This window comes from Cricetulus griseus (assembly GCF_003668045.3).
Source record: "Cricetulus griseus strain 17A/GY chromosome 1 unlocalized genomic scaffold, alternate assembly CriGri-PICRH-1.0 chr1_1, whole genome shotgun sequence".
Lineage (NCBI taxonomy): Eukaryota > Metazoa > Chordata > Mammalia > Rodentia > Cricetidae > Cricetulus > Cricetulus griseus.
The window spans coordinates 55,007,303-55,028,967 of record NW_023276807.1 but is presented as its reverse complement, the minus strand read 5'-3'; the positions used below and the strand labels follow the sequence as shown (position 1 = coordinate 55,028,967).

At 40.6% G+C, this 21,665-nt stretch overlaps 1 protein-coding gene across 6 annotated transcripts in view; it reads right to left on the bottom strand.

Moving 5' to 3' along the window:
* Unc5d (unc-5 netrin receptor D) overlaps nucleotides 1-14,825 on the bottom strand; it is a 510,504-nt gene extending 495,679 nt beyond the window's left edge. For all 6 annotated transcript variants that reach the window (XM_035452950.1, XM_035452951.1, XM_035452952.1 and 3 more), the window contains exon 1: nucleotides 14,729-14,825. In XM_035452950.1, coding sequence (XP_035308841.1) covers nucleotides 14,729-14,825 — 97 coding nt within the window. The remainder of the gene's footprint in view (nucleotides 1-14,728) is intronic.
* Nucleotides 14,826-21,665: the final 6,840 nt, after the last annotated feature.

Genomic DNA, 21,665 nt, shown 5'->3' with positions numbered 1-21,665 from the left:
CATCATAGACTACAGCCTTTAAACCTATAATTCAAAGGCTTCTCTTTGTAAGTCAATTACTTCAGGCATGACATTGTAGCAATGGAAATGTTGTACATGGGCTAAGAATCCTTAGAAGGGCTTGTGTGTTTATGTGTGTGTCAGAGGTCTCCATTTGTGGGCCCTGCACTACCGTCCATCCCCAATCCTTTGTTCTTAAGCCTCCTGGCTTATTATACAAAGCTCTCACATAGCCTTACCCTTTAACAAATACCTCAGTTTTTCCAACCCAATAGGAAAGTCCGAGGACCCCTTCTAATGTCAAGTATCAGTCAGGTCATTTGAAATTGGGAGAAGAGAGAACTGGCTACTGTTGCAGGTGGGTAGTGATCAGTAGAAGTCCCCTGAATCTCCTCACAGACACCTGTCTGACTTGTTTTCTTCCCAATCCCAAAGTTGATCCATGTCTATATTTACACACTTTGAGTTTCTACGTTTATAAACGTTAAGTCTGTGACTTTTGATCTTCGGCTCCCAAATCAAGAATCAGCTAAGTACCTTAGTAGAGAATGGTCTTGCCCCTGCTGAATTGATGACTATATCACTGAGATCCAGGCAGTGAATTCAGCTGACTGCTAACATTGAAGTCAAATTGTTGCTCTTTAGAATTTAAAATCACTCACGTATATTTTCTATTAGGCAACATTACATTATAAACAGCTCAGCTTTCGATCTAGTACATTTCATGAAACTGATAATAAGCACGCTTCAAACAGCTTGGTTTTTAGCTTACAGAACAAAAATGAACACCACACACAGCAGGCATCTGTCTGTGATGCTCCAACTTAACCCTGGGTGGCACTACTGCACATGTTTGCTCCTCTACAAGTTTAAAAACACTGCTTTGGGTGACAAAAGGGATTTTTTGAGTTAAAACCTGCCCACCACTTCCAGAAGAAAGATCCTTCACTGATAACTGCTAAATATAGCCAAACTGAATATTCTGACACCTAATCTCCAAGAATCGGAAGTTTTCAACACCCCCTGTGTCTAACACTTTCTCAGCAAGGTGGCATCCACATGAATAATCATCATGAGGTTTTGAAGTACCAGTACAATGTATGGTGACACTCAGCAAGCTATTGTGCCCTTCAGAGATGCAGTATTCAACACTGAAATCAAGACAATAGGATTACAGGGGAAGAAATAAGACAACTAAACTTTTAATATGATACCCAGCCAGTCTCTCTGGAGGCTGGTCTGTGTTTTTTTTTTTTTTTTAAGGATCTCATTAATACGACACTGCCAACATCAGAAGCTTTCTTCAGGGGTACGTAAAGCAAGTTGCACAAAAAAGGCACCACCTAGTGCCTATTGTAGTTTTTGCTCTATTATTCTCAACTCTTTTGGCTTTTTGGGGTTTAGGTCTTTTGAGGTGCCTGCCACCCAGCTCTAAAATAACTCACATATGGAGGCTTATTTTTCAGGTTATGAATGCCCAGTCTTAGCTTGGCTTGTTTCTTGCCAGCTTTATTTAACTTAAATTATTCCATCTACCTTTTCCCTCTGAATTTTATCTTTATTATTTCTGTATATCTTACTTTTTTTCTTACTCCATGGCTGGCTGGGTGGCTGGGTGGCTGTTCTCTTCTTGCTTCTCCTCTTTCTCATTTTTTTCTTCTATTTATCCTCTCTGCCTGCCAGCCCTGCCTATTCCTCTCCTCTATCCAGATATTGGCCATTCAAGGATGCATTAGACCACCAGGTGTTTTAGACAGGCACAGTAACACAGTTTCACAGAGTTAAACAAATACAGCATAAACAAAAGCCACACTTCTTAAAATAATATTCCCCAACAAGTGTCCTCTCAAGTGAGCAACATAAACACTTACTGAAGCAAGGGCCACCTCACCAGCAGATAACCTAGGCTCAGAAGGCCATTTAGACAGATGAATCTGACCTTTCCACGTGTGAAAGCCCAGGCTTAAACAAGGAACATTCAGGAATTAGTAAGAATTGGGGGGCTTGTAGCAAAAGGCTCTCTAAAAATAATTTCCTTTGGATAAGCTACAAGGTTAGTTGTTCCAATTCACAGCACTAATGTCACATAAATTAGTGGAAACGAGGTGAATATGTTCTGTTTTGTATGAATAGATTCTTTTCAAAATAATTATGTGCATGAGATATTTAGACTCTGCTACTGGATTCATATTCAACAAATGTATTAGCAAGAATACAGAAGCTTAAGTCTAGCTCTAAATTTCTTCCAAACACAAAACAATCTGTCAAGCAAACATCTTTAATAATGTCAGCTTTCCTAACACTGCACTAACTCATGTCCTTCAAATCGTATTGCCATCTTGCAGTGATTGAGAATGAAGACTAGGTATAGCTTACTTCAAAGAAATTTCAGAAAAATATAAACATTAAATAAAAGGAAAACATCCTTTGACAAGAGGAAAAATAATCAATAGTCTTTAGTCTTCTGGTGTCATTCTCTTGAAATTCTTTGTGCTTTTATTGATCACAGGCAGCAAGGACAACAGTAAGGAAATGAAGGTCTGGGTTCATGGCAGGAAAGGTATGCAAACCCAGACAAGCCAGGCTGCTTTCTTTCTCAAGATCCTGCTTGTTCATGTGTAAACAGCAGGCTTTGCCCTAGAGAGATACTTTCCACATTGAAATTTTGTAACGTTTTTGAAAATGGTATGAGAAGACACATAGTGTTCAAATCAGTGCTTATCAATTATTAAGTAAAGGTCACTTCAGAGTTGGATGTACTCAGAGGTAGAACACTTGTCTATCATGCAGGAGGCCATGAGTTCCACACTCAGCAAAGGAAAACATAAACTAAAAGGTCATCTCTAAGCTTTACTTCTTCCAGGAAACAAAGCTACTTCCCACATAGAGAAAAGGTGTTACATGTCCACTCTGGTCCTTTTCATTGATTTCAGATGGTCTGGAAAACTGAGAAATCATAGCCTTTGACCCTTGTGTCAATGTTTAGTAAACTAATTTAAGATTTCAATTAAGGAACATTAATATAAAATTCCATATATCTGATTTCTTCTTAAAATACCAACCTAGCAGGACTTGGCCTACACACTCACAAGAACAGCCAAGTGGGACCTCACCTTTTTATGTGTTTTCTAGTGGGTCTGCTTCTGCTCAGCCCACAGAGATTAGGCACCTGTTATGCAAAGCATTCAACACCAGAAGCACTTTCAGTTTTAGAGTTGTTAACATTTGGGGACATTTGCAAAAGCATTACTGGCTGAGGTCCCTAATACAAAAATTTAATGCTTTAGACATGAGAACATTTGTGATTCAGACTTTTGGGATTAGGATGTTCAACCTGTAGGTAGACACATTCAATAACAGATACCAATTTAAGAGTAATCAAAACATAAATGTCTTTTATCTTTGGTGTATTCCCGAAGAATGCATAAGCTCAAGGCAAAAGCATCATCTCCATAGCCCCATTAACTTGTCTTACAAATTTATTCCAAGAATATTTCATTAAAGGTTTTGATATATACTTAAAATTCCAAAGGACGTCTTATGAAATGATCACATTACTGTGAATAAGTGGTCCTGGAAGCAAAAGGTGGCATCATGTAATGGTAAAGCAGAAAGGAACCAAAAGGATTGAGTCAGTTCTTCTGATTTTGAAAAATGAGAATGAAAAAGTAATGTATGGAACTGTACTGTTAGCCACGTTTTGTTTTGGCAAGACACTTGACAGGAACAACTTAGAAAAGACTGATTTTGCCCTGCTTCGAAATCTGGCAAAGATCAAGTAAACCATCCCAGCTCACGGTTTTAGGGCTTTTCAGCACATGGTCAACTGTCACCACTTTACAGACTGTAGGGAGGCAGAATGCCACAATGACAAGAAAGTGAGGTAATCAGAGAGCAGAGAGAGACAGAGAATATAATATGAGAGGAGTGTGTATGTGTGTGTAGGAAATATCCTTCAAAGGCATACCCCAACATTCCTCCAATCAGTACCTACCTTAGGCACTTTCCAATCCCTTCCACTGAGCCTATCAATCGATTTTTGAATATACCAAACAATTAGACCACTGATTAGGTCAAAGCCCTCATGATCCAGTCACTTCAGTAGTGCCATCTCTGAAGAAATGGTTTGAAATTAAGCATCAAAAGACAGGAGCCATTTGGAAGAATATTTTCTATCCAAACTCTAATAGGTAGCTATAGTCTTGACCTTCCAGTCTACTGTATTAGAACAACATGAAGGAAGCCTGGGCTTTAGAAATAGTAAAAAGGCAAGAAAAACTAGAGATGAGGGCTAGATGTAAAAGTAAAAGTGCCATTATGTAGACAATGACTTTCGAGTCAAAAATGTGACTGTATCTTAAGCTTAAGTGTTATTAATGCCACTTAAACTAATGGCATAGAACTTTGATAATATATGTTTGAAATGATGATGATATATGACATTCCAGTAATCTATAATATACACAGAAATATCCATGCATTGCAGCACTTAGCACCTTGACAATTATTAATAATTAGCTGTACAACTGTCTCCCCCAACACATAGGATATAGCAGCATTGTCTTTTCACAATGACATCCAGGGGCTGACATGCATCTCAGGCTAACTGCTAAAGTTTAGAACACATCATGTGGATTTATTTTTGCTCAAAAGATAACAAAATAAATTAATGGCAGATCTTTAAGTTGACATGTTTCTTTAGAGCAAACCCCAAGCACTTCCCATCCCACCCACACATCTCACACCAGCAAAATCTGTGAACCTCCTGATTGCTTTTTTCCCCTTTTTTTAAGGGAAACAACTTTGGAAAAGTACAGATGCAAACTTCAGAAAACTTTTCTGACTTTCGATGGGAGTTCTAAGGTCTGCTACTCACATGACAGATACAAGTACTTTACAGATGCTGTACATGGCTCCCTCCAAAAGGCTTGCAATGAAATCACTATTTATCTAGAATGAAAATTTACTTTGGAAAATGTATAATCTTCCTTACCTTCCTAAAGATGGGTTAAATAATTATTAAAGACATTTATGAAAAATGTTACTGGAAGTCTAATTATACTGTGCCACTAAATTCCTTTCAAACACAAGATAGGAGATTTTGACCTCATTAGGTGATAAAAATGCAAGGGGGAACACATACACTCAAAATTAATAATAATGACAAAGTATTTAGATTACTACACTATTGCTGAACTTACTTCAATTCTGAATATATGTGTACATATGCTTATTGTGCATGTGCATGCATGTGTACATGTGTTTGAGTGTGTAAGTTTCTATGTGTTTTTTTCTCTCTCTCTCCCTGTGTGTGTATATGCATGTGTGTGAGTGTGTGTCCAGGTGTGTGTGTGTGTGTCCAGGTGTGTGTGTGTGTGTGTGTGTGTGTGTGTGTGCATGTGTGTGTACCGGTGTTTGTGTGCATATGTGTGAGAGTGTTTCTCTCTCTCCCTGTGTGTGTATGCATGTGTGTGAGTGTGTGTACAGATGTGTGTGCATGTGTATATACAGATGCGTGTGTGCATGTGTGTGAGTGTGTGTACAGGGGGGCATGAGAACGTGCATGTATGTGACTCTGTGTACAGGTATGTGTGTGTACATGCGCGTGAGTGTGTTAGGAATAGAACCAAGGGCTTTGTGCTAAAGCATTCTATCATTGATCTATATCCCCCAGCCTAATCTGCTGAAATTTAAGATGATGAGGTTTCTTAGCAACCTCCTAAAATGATTTTACTTACCAGTTACTCTATGTTTCAGTGTTCTAGTTTTAATACAGTCACTTCTGTACTTTCCCTCAGTCTCCCCATACATTTCTTATTGCTTTTTCTCTAGAAGAAGCCATTTCTGTTTAAAACCACAAGAAGCCTAACACCACAGACCAGGAAGGTCAAGTAGACATGTGGAAGAATTTCCATTCATTTAATTTTCATTCTTTCTCCATGTTCAAAGCAGCCCCCCCACACACACACCCACAGACCAACTATAATATGAGCAGAAGTACTCTATCATCCAACTTCAGTCCAATCAATCTATCTGGTAATAAAATAGAATTAAATGATAATGTAGTTGAAAAAGCTCTGACACCAACTCAAGATCCAAATTCTCTATATCCTGCTGGTAGTAGGCCTGTAACTGGGCTGGCGATGGTAGTGGTGGTGCTGATCTGTTCAGTGTGAAGATAGGGAGGAACCTAAAAATGGTCATACTGTGAAATACTCCCTGTAAGACTTCTGTATATCTGAACCTAGAAGAAAAAAGTTGTAGAATTCCAATCACAGTGGGTGACTATACTTCATAACATCCTATTATGTATCTGTTGAAGAAACTAGATGATAGAAATTTGAAGCTACAAAAACACAAAGAAATGATATAAAGATGGAAATCCTAATTGTGCTAATTTGATATACATTGAAATTTTACCTCAGGCCATGAATGTGTACCATGACTAACAGTTAAACAAATTAAATCAAACTAAAATTTTCAAATCTCATATAAATACATTATAATCCAAAAGAGACATTCATGATGACATGTGTTACCCCTAATTATCTTTCTTGAAGTCTAAAGATGCAGATTTTATAATAAACTATTGTGGAGGTAAATACCTAAAAATCACTCACTGCTATTTCATTCTTACTCTGCAAGTAAAGTAGAAGTAGCATAGTAAGGTTACAGTGAGAAAGACCACTGTGCTGAAGAACAATCCACTACCAGGTGACAGAAGGCAATGGTGAGCAATACTGGCCTGGAGCAAGACAGACAGACAAAGAGGCCTTGGTCCTGTATCATGTTGTAACAACAGCAACCTGAGCCTCTGGAGAGCTTCAGTAGCCCAAGTGGACATGGCTAGTTTTTTTTTTAATTGTTTTTCTTCTACCACTTACTTCTCTAATTACCCAGAATTCCAAATGACTCTGAAGTATAGAGAAATTCAGTCAAGAGAACACAATAAATTGAAGGAGTTCTGAAGAGGGCTAGAAAGGCTTCTTAAGAAACATGACACTGGGAACACTGAAAATTCTGGGAAAGTCAATTTCCTCTTTATTACAAGAAATTAATGAGATTCAGACCTCAGACCGCTAATTATTTCAAAATAAAATCCAGGACATAGAATGGTGTCCATGAATGTCTATTCGTTTATAAGTTGCCTTGTGTCTATCTGATCAACACTGACATTTGTGTTTCTCTACCCTCCGGGACTCTTTCTTCAGTCTTGTATTGAAGCGTTCTTCACACTTGCTTGCTAATAAAAAACAAATTCAGCACCATAAAGGATCATCAGCAGTGGTCTGTGGACAGGACCATCTAGGAGCTTGCTGGAAATGCAGACTCTCAGCCCCCTCCTCAGGTTACTAAATCAGAATGCCTTTTAACAGGATTTATTGTTATTCAAATGTTATTCATTTGAAAAGCAATGATTTGTGAGTTCCAAACATTACCCTGTAGCATTTATAACCCATGATCCTATGGCTCCCTCTCCTTCCCCAGTAAATCTACTGAATTAAATTTAAATAAAGACAATAACTGTGTAGTAAGTACTGTCCTAGCAGAACCCATCAAAGGCACGCAGGCAACTCTAAGAAGTTACCACGAATTTGATTCAAAGAAAATTGTATTTACTATTTAGTCAATTTGTTTTGTTAGTGTATTCCTAAAAATCTGTGAATAAGGCTACAGGGCTGTAGCTATCCTCCTGATGGCTGGGCCCTTGAGTTATTCAACATGATTTCTTCGGTATGGCCTCTGGGTCCACCTATATTTTATATCTGCTGGTCAGCAACCTACCTTCTGAACTGTCTAAGATGGATGTCACATTTTCTGACTTCTCTGGCTGAGACACCACAGCATTTAATTCAGGTGACAACATGGCACCTATAAAGTTTGACTTTAGTTCCCACAGGTCAAAATGACAGTTTCCAACCTGATCCCTCTTATACTTATGATGCAGTGTTGAAGTCATGTGATAACTTACAGAGGTCTCTTTTAGGAGATAAAGATTCATTTGAAGTTTATAAAACAGAATTTGGGGCCATAAAATCAATACAGTTGTCCGCCATATATACCTGTTCTGTATCAGTTGCTCAACAAATTGCACATCAACACATTAGAAAAAATACTAATGTATTTTATTGCTGTATTTTATTGTTGCCTAACCAACTCTGCAAACCCAACTTTTACAAGAGTACCCTAAGTTTCTACATAGTTTTTGTATGTTTTAGGAATTAAGACACCCAGAGATCACGTATGCAGGAAGACATGCATGTTATATATGATTGCTATACCAGTTTTTAAAAAGGAAGCATGGAGTGTTTCAGTCCAGACACAAGGGATCACTGCATGTGCACTAACTAAAATACATTATTGAACCTCCCTTGAAAGACAGGTTTCTACTTGTTAGGGTCTTTATTCAGGAAACCATGGCAAAAGCTGGGCATCAAAGCAAACCTTGAGCCTACAAGACAGCTCAATGAGTAAATGTGCACCTAGTGATCCAAGTTAAATCCCACATAAAAGAAAAGGAGAGAAATGACCACAATCTTGTCTCTGGTCTACACATACACAGTGTTGCATGCACATCAATGTAATATAAATAACACACACACACACACACACACACACACACACACACACACACTACATACTAGAAAAAATTTTATAACCTGTAGGGTAGGTAAAATATAATATGAGAGACAAAATACAGGTTTGGTCATCTGTATTCCAAAAATCATAATCTACAAAACTCCAACATCAGGAATTTTAAGATCACCTACCTTATGCCACATTGCAAAATTTGACGACATGGGTCTAGTGAAAGCCAAGCCACACTAAAAATGATGTATAAATTACCTTCAGACACCAGATAGTCTGTAGGTGAAACATAAATGAAACCTGGTTAGACTGAAGTCCCTTTCCAATACACCTTATTTATATATAAGTCAAAGTCCAAGATCTGAGAAATTACTGAATCAAAATACTCCCAAATATATCTCCTAACAGATATTCAACCTCCCTGCAGGATTCCATATCAGCCCCATAAATACAGCCTGACTATTTCTATCTCTGAGTTCTAGCTCCCTGTAGTGGGAGTAAGGCAGACAGCAGCAGTGAGCTGAGCTGAGAAGTCTTGGTGTACATAGCACCACAGACATACCCACTTCTAAAAGAGAATTTCCAAACCAAAACAGAGTTAGCAGTGCAGTGCAGATAGAATCACCCAAAATGAATACATTAACATCCGCCTAATTTGGAAAATTATCTACGTGTAGCATGTGTGCACAAAATAAGGCCATACGATGCAATGTGGCACAAACAATTAAAAGTTCCTTTCAAAGTGGAAATGCAAAATAGAACGAATATCTATTTTCTATAAATGAATCTAGCCATCTGCCTTGCAAAAGCAGCAGCAGCAGGAGTACCCAAAACAGCAGAAACAGCAGCCTCTCGTGTTAACAATCTATTCTCAAATCTCATGCTCCACATTTCCCCGGCAAACAAGGCTAAAAATACAAGACATGCAACAAATAGTCTTTTGGGATCTGCCATTCCATGGATGGTGTATTCAATCAGAGTAATATTTTCTGTTGACACTCAAGACTGAAGAAGAAAAAAAAAGCAAGCTATCATATTAGAAAGTGGTATTCAGCATTTTAAGCGTGACTCCAATCCCAAAGTGTAGTAAACTGAATGCTGTAAGAGTGCTGTTTTCATACAACATAAATCTTCTAGATTTATCTGAATATATTCACAGATATATTTAAGCTACTTCAAATTCCTCTATAATTCTTGATAGTTATGAAGATATCATTTTAGCACTTTTGTCAACAAAATGCAAGGGACCACTTATTTTCAGCATAGCTTAGCTACTCTATATATTGTAAGCTCTTAAGTCAGACTGACTGGGTTTAAGATCTTGCACATCCTAACTCCTCCATGGTCTTGGGTTTTTATTTAACCCTAATGATCCTCTCTTCCTAGCTTACAAATGACAACACTTACCACAATGAGTCATTCTAAGGAATAAATGAACTGATGTGAGTAACATTCATAATAATTAGTGGTACATACTGAGTAATATCAAAATCACTACGTATCCAATATGCAAAAATGCCTTCTTTCAAAGAATAGCCAGAATACTGAGGGCAAATGATGTTCTCAGGCCAACAGTGTAGAAAATGAAAGATAAAGGACAGAGATAGCTTACTGAGTGTGGATCTCCAATGTCCACTTAAAAGTGGGGTTCCTAAAGTAGGACACTCTGTATCCCCAGCACTGGGGAGACAGAGACAGGACATCACTGGTGCCTGGTGGCTAGCCATCCTGGCCAATTAATGAGCTCCAGGTTCAGTGAGAAACTCCATGACAAAATATAAGATGAGAGGGCCAGCAAGATGGCTCAGTTGGTAAAGGTGCTTGCCACCAAGCCTGATGACGTGAGTCAACCCCTGGGTCTCACAGGGTGGAAAGAGGAGAACACTTCTGCATGTTTTCCTCTGACCCCAATATAGGCACCATGACACACACACATTAGCCCCTCTTAGACAGGGAGAGAGAGAGAGAGAGAGAGAGAGAGAGAGAGAGAGAGAGAGAGAGAATAAGTAAATGTAATTTTAAAATTAAAAATAATAAGATGGGGAGTGATTAAAGGAAGACACCATGTTAACCTCTTGTCTCTACATGCAAGAACATTCACACATACAAAGGGATGAATAAGCATGTGTCTTTTACATGACCTATGTGACTTAGGGTGGATGAGTTTCCATCAGTGTTCTCCTTTGTAGTTAGGTTATGACAGCATCAGAATGGGCGGAATGGAGATGATGGATAGTGTCACTCAGGAGGCATTGCCTGGGGTAAAGACAATCAGGGTTGAGGGCAAAGGTATACTCCAGAGAGATAGAGAGAGAGAGAGCATGCATTCCAACCTTTTCATGACCAGGGCACCCCACACCAATCTACTACTTCCTTAAGGCAGCAATGTTTGGAGTCAATTCTCATACATGTGAATTGGATCTGTACTCTAATGTTTAAAAACGAAACAAGCTAGGCAGTAGAGAAAGATATCAAATAGCTACCATCTCCCAAGAAGCCAATTATTCATAAAATTCCTTGTTGGTAATGTCTTAAAATGGGTATTGTATTCTGGGAAAGAAAAATAAACAAATAAATAAATGAAACACAAGTTTGCAAGTCACCTAGGAAAGAATAACAAATGGAATCTTACATTCACCATGAAGGTAGGACAAGATCTACCCGACAGATCCTGTCAGTCCCAAGAGCACCAAGGGAGAACCCTTGGGACTGGCTGGGCTTCCTAGCCTTCAGAGCACAATCTCAAGAAGGAGACTCATCCATGCAGCACTCACAGAGTGAGGAAGTACATAAAGAGTTCAGGTGCTTTCACAGCCTTCATGAGATAAGTCAAAGCGATTAATCTCCTCTTTAGAATTGAGAGACTTAAAAGATCTCTTGAGTAGAGAGTACTTTGTCAGGCAGGAAGAGAAGGTGCCACAGGGCTACTCAAGCCAAGAGCACACAGTTGGAATCAGAAAAGTCCTGGCAGGAAGTTGGGAGGGTAGAGGGCAATTTACCCTTATTTTTATGATATTTCATTTGTTTTGAAACACAGGAACAAAGGGAGATAAACAAAAGGTTCTCAAATAACATTAAGAAAGTACCAACAGGTATAAGAAATGAAGAGAAATACATGTGAGCATGTGTAAGATATGACCCTTCATGTCTATAATATAAATGTATACATTCTTTGCTGTAAGTGTACCTTTCTAGTTATCAGAAGCAAATGTCATCTTCTAGCTTGTTTAATGACATGATCTCTTCTGCACATGACCTAGTGGAAATCACAAATTTATCAGCAGCACTCTCTTCTAAGAATAAAATGAATCAGTATGACATGGTGTGGATTCAATTAGCACTCGGCAGGTCACAAGTAACTTTTAAAACATCCTTTGTCTAAGTTAAAGTGTCAAAACATATAATAATTATGGTATCAGGGTGCTATCCTCAGACTTTACCAGAAGAAATACAGCTTTCTCTCTGAAGGCATAAGCTTTGATTAGCAAGGCAGAAACCCAAATGGCATTCTGTATCAGTGATGTTTCCTATGTGTAGTCCCTTGTCCCAAGTGGATTCCTTACTGAGAATACTTGAAACTAATCATCCAAAATTATCCTCAGATTTTCAGAGTTTTTTAAATTTTTATTTTAGATATAGAAGCAAAGAGAAGTTAGAGGGAAAAGAGATGCTACCACCATCATGGAAATAGACATATGGTAAATACTGTAAAAACAATGCTGCAGAATCTCATACACTCTATGCCACCAAAGCAAGTAGTTTAAGTCTCTATTGTTCACTAACTTATAACATCTTGGATCAAACCCACAAGAGAAATCTTTCATGGACTATGGTTATGTATCAGTGGAAGAGCACTTGCTCGGCATGCACCAGGCACTCAGTCCAATCCCCCAGCACCACAAAAGGAAAAAGTCATCAGAATTATAAACTATTGACTTAAAAATACAGAAATCACCTATAGAACCAATCAACCATACACAGCACAGTGAAACTGCTAAGCAAGGACGCTACACAAGTCCACAGCATCCTAGTTTGAATGCATCCTACCTTGCTGAAATGATAGAACTCAATATGGAAAACACCTCTGATTTGATTTGAAAACTTCTATTGTGCCCACCCATCCAAGCTAGGTGCAGAAGAATCCATGGGTTTTGTAGCCTGTTTAATGCGCATTTCTTGAAGTAGCTCTGAAAGCTACTAAAGGTGAATGGAAATATGATAAGAGAAGCACTACTCAGATTTACTGCTCCAAGTGTCTTGGGCATCTCTATGGTCTGTGCAAAACATTTGTTGAAAATAAGCCTGCAGAGTGTACAGTATGTTTTCCAGGAGACCCTTACAGAACAGCTTGCAGACAAGAGGTGCTAGCCTTGGTTTCACAGCCAGAAAAACTCCATCCATGAGGCTGCTGGCATGTTCCCACCTCTTGTTTTGAGCTGGCTTAAAGACAACTCCACACACCAAATTCCAAGGGTCAGTACCTGGAGTCAGTCACCATGAGCTATCCCTCCCACACTGTGAACATTAAGTAGAAACTCAGACATTTCGATCCATGTGAAGGAAAGGGGGACATCCATTCCTCCCCACCCGCCCATAGTATATTAAAAAAGAAAGAAAGAAAAAAAAAAGAAAAGAAAAAAACACTCGGAGTTGCCTGGGCAGTGAGGCAGTCTTCAGTTCTCCGTAGTAAATTAAATGGCTGAAGCCCGTGCTTCTTCCAGCAAGAGAAAGAAACATGCCTCACTGTAACAGTATGTGGGAATCACTGAAGCTCGTTTTTTTTTTTTAAGGCTTTCCTGATTTTTATTTTTTAAATAAACCTGCTCCGTTTAAAAAAAAATAAGTTCAGGAAATGAAATGCAAACAGGCACAGAATAGGCTCATATAACTGAAAACCTCCAACCACCCTTTAAATTCTTCTTTCCAGGCAGTATAACTGCTCTTAACACCGCTAGCTTCTATAAAAATGAGATTATACCAGTTCTTGGGAACGTTGTCAACCCTTCCAAAGGCCTCACGGCTACCAAGAATACGTTCAGGAGACAGGGGAGAAGGTGAGGTGGATAGCTCGGTGCCACCTCTTGCTAGACAAGCATTAGGTAAAACGTTTAATGCAATTATATATTCTAAGCCCGCTGGATGGCATGCAGTAAAGAAGAAAGGTAAAGAAGGGCAGGGAGTGAGAAGCTTCTGGATTATTTCAAAGGTAGTCACGGCACCGGGGCTGTGTGAAACTGCCTGTGATCCGCTTCAAAACAGGTCCGTGGGGTGTATCTTTAAGTTGATGCTCTGCTGGAGTGCAGCGGATACAGGAAAAAAAAAAAAAAAAGAAAAAAGAAAAAAAAAAAAAGAACGAGGTAGGGGGAGCAGGGGTCCTGAGCTTATGAGAAGCCTAGATCTCCCTACTGCCCAGGGAGACCGCCCCCCCCCCCCCAGCTTCCTAGCTGGAGTAAGCACCGAGTAGGGAGAGGAAGAGCCCAGAGTGGAGCCTCTGGCCAACTGCTTATCCGGCTGGGCACTGCAGGCGCTGTTAAACCCTGGGGTTACACACAGCTCCCCAGAGCTCCTGCATCGACACCGCCTCTGTGAAGCAAAGCCAGCGCTGGCTCAGAGCCAGAGCTAGGGTCGCCCATGGGGTACTGGGCTTGGCGCAGAGCTAAGTGACCAGCTCCGCTGCTTCCCCTGAAAGGGACGGGGGGGGGTGGGGGGATGGAGCGCAGTCTCTATTGGAGTCGCCTGCCTCTTTCCCTATGTATTCCCTAAGATCATTGAGGGAGCCCACCCAGGAACGAGCTCGCCCAAGAAGGAAAAGTGAAGAGGACCGGACCGAGGCCAGCGAGGATGTGGTGAAGACAAGCTATCCAGCCTGCAGCAAATAGGGAGCGTTCGAAACACCGAACAGGTACTGACTGAAACTCAAGGGTAGGGGCCCGGGTCACAGCAACCTGTAGGATTGAGGCAGACAGCAAACTTGGATGGGAAGGCAGTGGTCCCCTGGAGCTCCTCCACCCGCTTCCCACCGAGTCGCGCTTCGCACACCGAGAGAAGCCAGCACAACTTGGGAAGCCCATGGTGAAGGTACGAGTCCCGCTCCTCCTCCGTCCGCTCCTCTGAGCGCCGCCGTCCACCTAGCGCTTACCTCGGGCAGCCGCGGCCCCCGCCGCCCAGAAACAGAGTCCTAGCCAAGGGAGCCATCGACGCGCTCCGCAGCCGCCGCCCGCAGCCGCCGTCCCCATGCTCCTAGCTCCGCTCTGGATCCGCTCCTCTTTCTCGGGAGTCCGCGAGGCACGACCGCGGGGGACCACCACCAGTAGGTTCCCCCGGGGGTGGTGGATCTGCGGTGAGTCTGTCTTTTGCACCGCCGTTCCCTATGGAGCTGGGACATCCGATGGGCCGCGGGACAGGGCGCGCGTCCCCATTGCCTCCTGCGGCGCCGCCCGCCGTCCCCGCTGAGAGGACCGCAGCCCCAGCTTCTCTTAGGGTCCGGGACTAGCAAGCTGAGCCAGGAGACCGCATCGCTAATGAGCCCCCGGGCCGCCCCTCGTGGCGGCGACCAATCAGCTGCGCCGGGGCGGGGTAGAGGGTGGGGCCGAGCACAGGCGACGCAGGTGAGCCCGCAGCCGCCACACGTGCAGACGCAGCCTCCCCGCTGCAGAGGGCTCCGCGCGTGCGGGAAAGCAGCGCGCCGGCCCGAGCACAGAGGCCTGAGGCGAGGACGCGCGTCCGCAAGCGAGCTGTGTGGAGCAGCCTCTTGGAGGCGAGCGCCCAGCGGCGGGATGGAGGCGCCTGGCTGACTAACTCTTCAGGGTGACAAAAGCTTCCAGGAAACCAAGGTTTCACTCAACTTTGAGTCTTGACTCTGCTGTTTCCACTTTTTAAACGGCAAACGGATACAAGATGAAATAACACCATGAACCGTTACTGCGGCTGTGCTATGGTCCAAAGTGAACATTAAAGAATTGGGCGGGGGGTGGGGGGGGCGGGCTCTGAGGGTGCTTGTGCAAGTATGGGATCAAGTTTTGTTTTGCTTTGTTTTAGGAAAGCAAAAACTCCTCATATTCCTTTTTTTTTTTTTTTCTGTTTTAGATGTCACTTTCTGAATCTCCAGAGTTCTCAAAAGTTGCCTCATTGCTGGTCACTTATATTTTTGTCAATTTTAATCCATGCCCTGGAAAATGCCTTTCTAGTAAGCAAAGGGAAAGTAAAAATAAGAAATGCTCAAAGTCTTCAGAGAAGAAAAAGACCAAAAGAAAAAAAAAAGCCAAACAAACAAAAACACTTTTCTTGGAAGGGCCTCAAAATTGCTTTTTGCCATCTGGAGCAGGCTACTGTTTCTGGCAAACCCCTTCCCCAAGACAGTTGGCTTCCTGTCCAGGGCTCCACAATAAGACCAAGGCTTTCTGTCTGAAGTAGTCAAAATGCCCCCAGGACTCAGCTGGTCAGAAACCTGGGTCCTCACTTCAAGGGTAGTATCCATAGTGAAGAAAAACTTGGCTTGGAAGACAGCATTGCCAACTATTCCTCAATGGCTATCAAGCTCAGTATTGACAGATGCACAAACCAAACAAACATATCTCCCCAAAGTGCTGCCTGCTCCCAAACACCTCTGCATGGAGAATAAAGAGTTTAAGGTGAGGTGATTGTTGTGGATGAGGTAATTGTATTAACTTCCTTTGTGCTAAAGACAAAGAGGATGATAGATTGATTAGCTGATAAGCACATAGACCATCCACCCCTCTGAGGACAACAGGCTTGTGAATGTCAGTGAAAGGAACTGAATTTTCCTACAGAGCTCTTGTTGCTCAATAACAGGTTTGGGTCCTGGGCAAGAAAACCAAGCTCTGGGGAATGGATACTTCAAAGCACAGACTGATGTGGGGCTGGCAGGGGACTCCAAATCTCTTTAGAATCTTGGTAAATGAGGGGTGTGTCCTTTTCTTCTGAGAAGGTGAATTGAAAATTAATCTACCAAATATGCTTCACCTGCCTCCCAGAGACTACTCATTCATCGCTTGCCTTTCTGTATTCCTCAAGACTATGTGGCAGTCCTGTTACAAATGAGGATTTGTAAATTTTTTTTGAGGAAAATAGTTAGATTTCCAGGATTCTCTTACCATACTTAATTCTTAACTATTGTCCCTACAGGGAGCAAAGTAAAATCAGTTTATTGTGGGAAAGAGTCTGAGAAGCTAATTTTATATTAATAATTCCAGCAAAAAAAATGATGAATGACAGAGGAGGAAAGCAAATTACCTTTGGACAAAGTCTAGTCCCAGGATCAGGTCTTCATGCATATTTTTAAAGAAGACTGTACAAGGCAGGTATATTATCACAATCTGAAGGAAAGAACAGTGAAGTTGACTTTAGAAGTAAATTTCCCAAGGCCCATGTAAGTAAGTGGTTGTTGAACCTCAAGAGCAAGAAGAATAATATCCATTTTATGTAATTCTAAACTCAAAGTGCAAGCCACAGGCCTGTCTGTTCAGTGAGGTTTATTTAGTTACTGTCTGAACTTGAAGTATACCTTCAGTATTACCTAAGTTTCCCACACCCTATATTCTATACTACATATAAATTATGTTGTACACTCAAATTTCCTGTATTCATTTAACTTCAGATATTTTAAAACATGCACAACTGTTCCATTTGTATAAATAACCATATCTCTTTGGACAAAACAGTTGAGCAGTTGCCACTCAGGGTTAGTTCCTCTGTCCAAGCAGCAGCAGCATAGAATGTAAGGACCTGGGCTTATGAGATGCATCATGGGTAAACATGCTTGCAAAATAAGCTTGTCCACTTGAGCTTTACCAGGGATCCAGTAGGAGGAGAACACCTATTCTCAAAATGTGTTCTCTGACAACTACAAGCATGACTTAAACACCTTGAATTTACATGCACATGGGCGCCCGCACAGACACACACACACACACACACACACACACCATAAAGAAGAAAAAGAAGGGAGGAAGAGAGGAGAAAGATGGCAACTACCCTGATACAAAGGGACTCAAATCCTCATAGCCAAGATCTGGCTGGCTTAGAGCAGACAAATCAGCAATCCCCTCCCCACCGCCCCACCCCAGTTTCCTCAACTGCAAACTGATGGTTTGCAACCAATTCAATCTTACAAACAGTTCCATCTAAAAATCATCAGTTTTTGGCTCTGGTGTATCATGATTTTGAATACAAGTTACTCAAATGTGTTAGGAATTAAGCTGTGTCTTCCGGAACTGAAATAACTATTTAACAAATTCATTGTGTTCCAGAAAGATTATTTTGGATTGTAGCTAAGCTATAATATTAACTATAGCTCAGTATGTCTTACTAGGATCAGGCTGCTGTAGCAAAATACCAAAGAGTGATTAGCTACTAAATAATAGAAATTTATTTCTCACAGCTATGGGTGCTAGACAACCCAAGATTAAAGTGCTTTTGGATTCAGTGTCTACTGAGGACCCATTTCCTGATGGTGACCTGTCACCTGTCACCATCCCACAGAGGAAAGGTGAAGGTAAGACCTCTTTTATAAAGTGTGAAGTGGGTGAAAGGCAAACAGTAAGACCAAAACTAATATTAATTTAAGGAAGAGAGTTGGTAAAATATTAGTTTTACATTTTTGCTCTTTGAGTTGATGATGCTAATTTTCTAATAGTTCATTCACAAAGGAAACAGATATGAAATTTTGAGTCCTACCATACTTGTATGACCTCTACTTCCAAAAAGTAACAATAAAAAAAAAAATGATGTGACCCTCACTAAAACAGATAGCTCTTCAATATGGAGAGATTTGCCTTCCACATGCATGCATTTTCATAGTCATTGTATTATAATTCTCTAATGTCTTATTTTCTCTGTTAGTTTATTGAAAACACTGTGCAAATGTGACCTGAGGGAGGAAAGGCTTTATTTGCCTTGTAGGTTATTTATACTCCTTCAACTAGAAAAACCAAACCAGGATCATCAGGAAATAGGAGTTAGGAATGGAAGCAGTCATGAAGGAAGCTGCTTACTGGCCTGCTCCTCATGGCCTCTTCATCCTTCTTTACTATACAAATCAGGCATTGCCCTCTGTGAACTGGACCCTTCCATGTCAACCATGAATGAATAAAATGCCCCTAGGACTTGCCCAAAGACCAATCAAAGGAGGCAATGCTTCAACTGATGTTCCTGTCTCTCTGGTGAAGTTTGCATCAAGTTGATAAACCCTTCTCAGCACAGTTAGGAAGCGTTCTCTGTGTGTTTGGGAAAACCATATTTAAGCAGTCTGCTTGGTGTAAGTAGCAGAACTCTAATAAAAGTGAATAAAGTAGCAATAGTCAACCTAAGTAAGGGAAACCTCCTATCTGATGCATAAGGAGGATGGGAAGTTTACAGTTCATGGGAAGGCTTGCCAAAGATGTGGCCATCTCTTTTGGATTCCCAGGTAACAATTATATTTGTGGAGGTGACATTATTCTTTATGACAATGGGTATAGGGATTGTATTTTTAATGTAGATTACTGAAAAATAACATTAACACTCAAAAAAGAAAAATAATTACTTTTGACATGAAAGCATTCAAAATGAAGGGGCAGGGTCTTTTTGTTGTTGTTAATTTTTTTTTTTTTTGCTGCTTGAAACAGTGGTTTATACTCTCTTGGGATCAGCATGTGACTCATTTAAAGCATAAACAAAGGCAAAATTCTGAAGCCTGTGAGATGAAGACCTTTTAGATACAGCTGAAAAGAAGAAAGAGGCTGAGGACCACAGAAGAGCTTTCTGGAAGAAGAGCTGAAAATGTCACATGATGTGTATCTGTGCCAGAATTTACTTGACCTATGGAGTGAGTAAGTAATCTGAGTTGTAATGAATGTTAGAATTAATCTTTCTGAGGACTTAAAATAAGTTTCTTCTCTTGGACATGGGTCAAGGGCCAGTATCTTCATACCTTTATGATACAATATTGCAGCTTCTACCCCTTGAAATTGTCCACTGTTTCTGAAGACCCAACTAACATCTATTTCTAGCTCTGCAAATGCTGGATGTTTGTGATAAAAGCCATTGTCTCTATTAATCATACAATTATGCTAATGCTTGTGAGAAAACTAAAAATGAACTGGACAAAAGGGCAACAGCTGGCAACTTCAATTGGTGAACTTGGCAATACAATTAAATGAGATATTTTACACATCTCCCCTGGGAATACTGCATGCAAGTCATTTCCCATGATAGTCTTGTTCAATCAGAGTGGCACAATTCAGAAATGCATGCAAGTTACTGTGAGCGTGCTGCCATTTATTCAACACGGTGTGCTCACAGCCCGGCACCTGATTCATGAACATGCTGGCAAGCAGAGGAGCGAAGTGGGTGTTAAAAGCTGTGAGTAGTTCACATGGGATGTTCTGACTGTGTACAATAATCCAGGTTAACAACCTTCCCTGTAAAAGGCAATATAGGGTCGTTTGTTAAGTAAACTCTCTCTCCCTCTCACAGAGAAAATTAGAGAAGTCTATTTTAGAGACTGGGCTATGAAGCAGCAATAAAGTGCAAAAGCCCAAATGCATTCGTTTAAAAAGGGCAGCAGGGCACGAAGATAAGGCTCCTACTAAACAGGATTTTCCTGACACTGCAAGTGTGCCTTCCTACTTGCACCCTGGGAATCCTCCTTGCACTCCAGCTTCCCAGAGCTCCAGCCAGAGCCCTTGACACAGATGAATGAAAAGAACTTAAAAATAATCATAAGAACACAAGTCTTTGGCAGTAAAATTAATGTGTTAGTGCTTTCAAAATAATAAACTTGGATGAGAAAAGACAGTATGTGGCAGCTAATAGAAGATGCAGCCTTTGATGTCAGAGGAACAGGCAACCTTTGAATGATATGACTTTGGCCTTTGGTATCAGAAAGGCAACAATTTCCACATCTCATCACTTGGTGGCCTTTGTGGCAGCTCAGGAGGACCAGCCTGATATTGTACCTTACTGGAAGGAAAATGAGCAGGATATTTACTGTTAAATGGAAGCTGCCAAAGCTGTTTGATGTATGTATTTATGTTGAGTTCTTATTCCTTAGGGCTGTCTCTGTTCCTTCTTTGTTTATCATCAATTCATTCATTCATCTACCCATTCATTCATTTATTCATTCACTTTTAGTCTGCTCTGCTAACACTGTGCCTCCTGGTGGATAGTCAGAATAAGGGAGGATAACATAAAAAATACCAATTATTATAATATTTATTTATTAATTCAAAGATAAGTACACAGAACATGAAACGCTAAACATTGCATGCATTCATGAATCCTCCACTAGCCACACAGTTATCTCCAAGTATAGGAATGAAAGTCTAGGGAGATGATGGCCCTGTAGATTCTGCTCTGAAACAAAACACAAGCTAAAATTGTAAAAATCAAAGTCCTCATCCCTTCATTAATAGCATGAAATCCCTGGATCCTTATCTGAAGACAACCAATCAAAGCAATCTGTTAGAGTAAAGGCAAGGTCATATGTCCAATTTCCAGTCTATGAACATGGAAAGTCCCAGTGAGTATGTCTTTACAGTGAAGCTGCCTATCTTACTCTGTCCAAAGGGCTGAAAAACTAATGTGTACCAGAGTGTTTGAACATCAAATTTGATGGAGTAGAATGTATGGCTTGATTAAGACAGAAAAGGAAAATATAAATAAAAAAGAGAAAGAACGTTATAAATAAGTAAATAAACAAATAATTTAGAACTTTAAAGAGTAAAATACAGCAAATACTGTGAGTGTGGCCCATACAGATTTGGTAAGCAGACTGTACCACCATCCAAATATAACACACTTTACTTGTTACATGCACTTGTAAAAATCCCATCTGGAACATAGCAAGAGAAGAACAGAATAGTTTCCTAGAATATAAAGTAAGAATCACAGGTCATATACATCCCTTTAATCTACAAGCCTTTCCATATACATCCCTTCCCATCTACAACGCTTTCCATATACATCACTTTTCATTTACAACTCTTTCCATATACATCCCTTCCCATTTACAAGCCTTTCTGTATACATCTCTTTTCATTTACAACCCTTTTCATGTACATCTCTTTCCATATCCA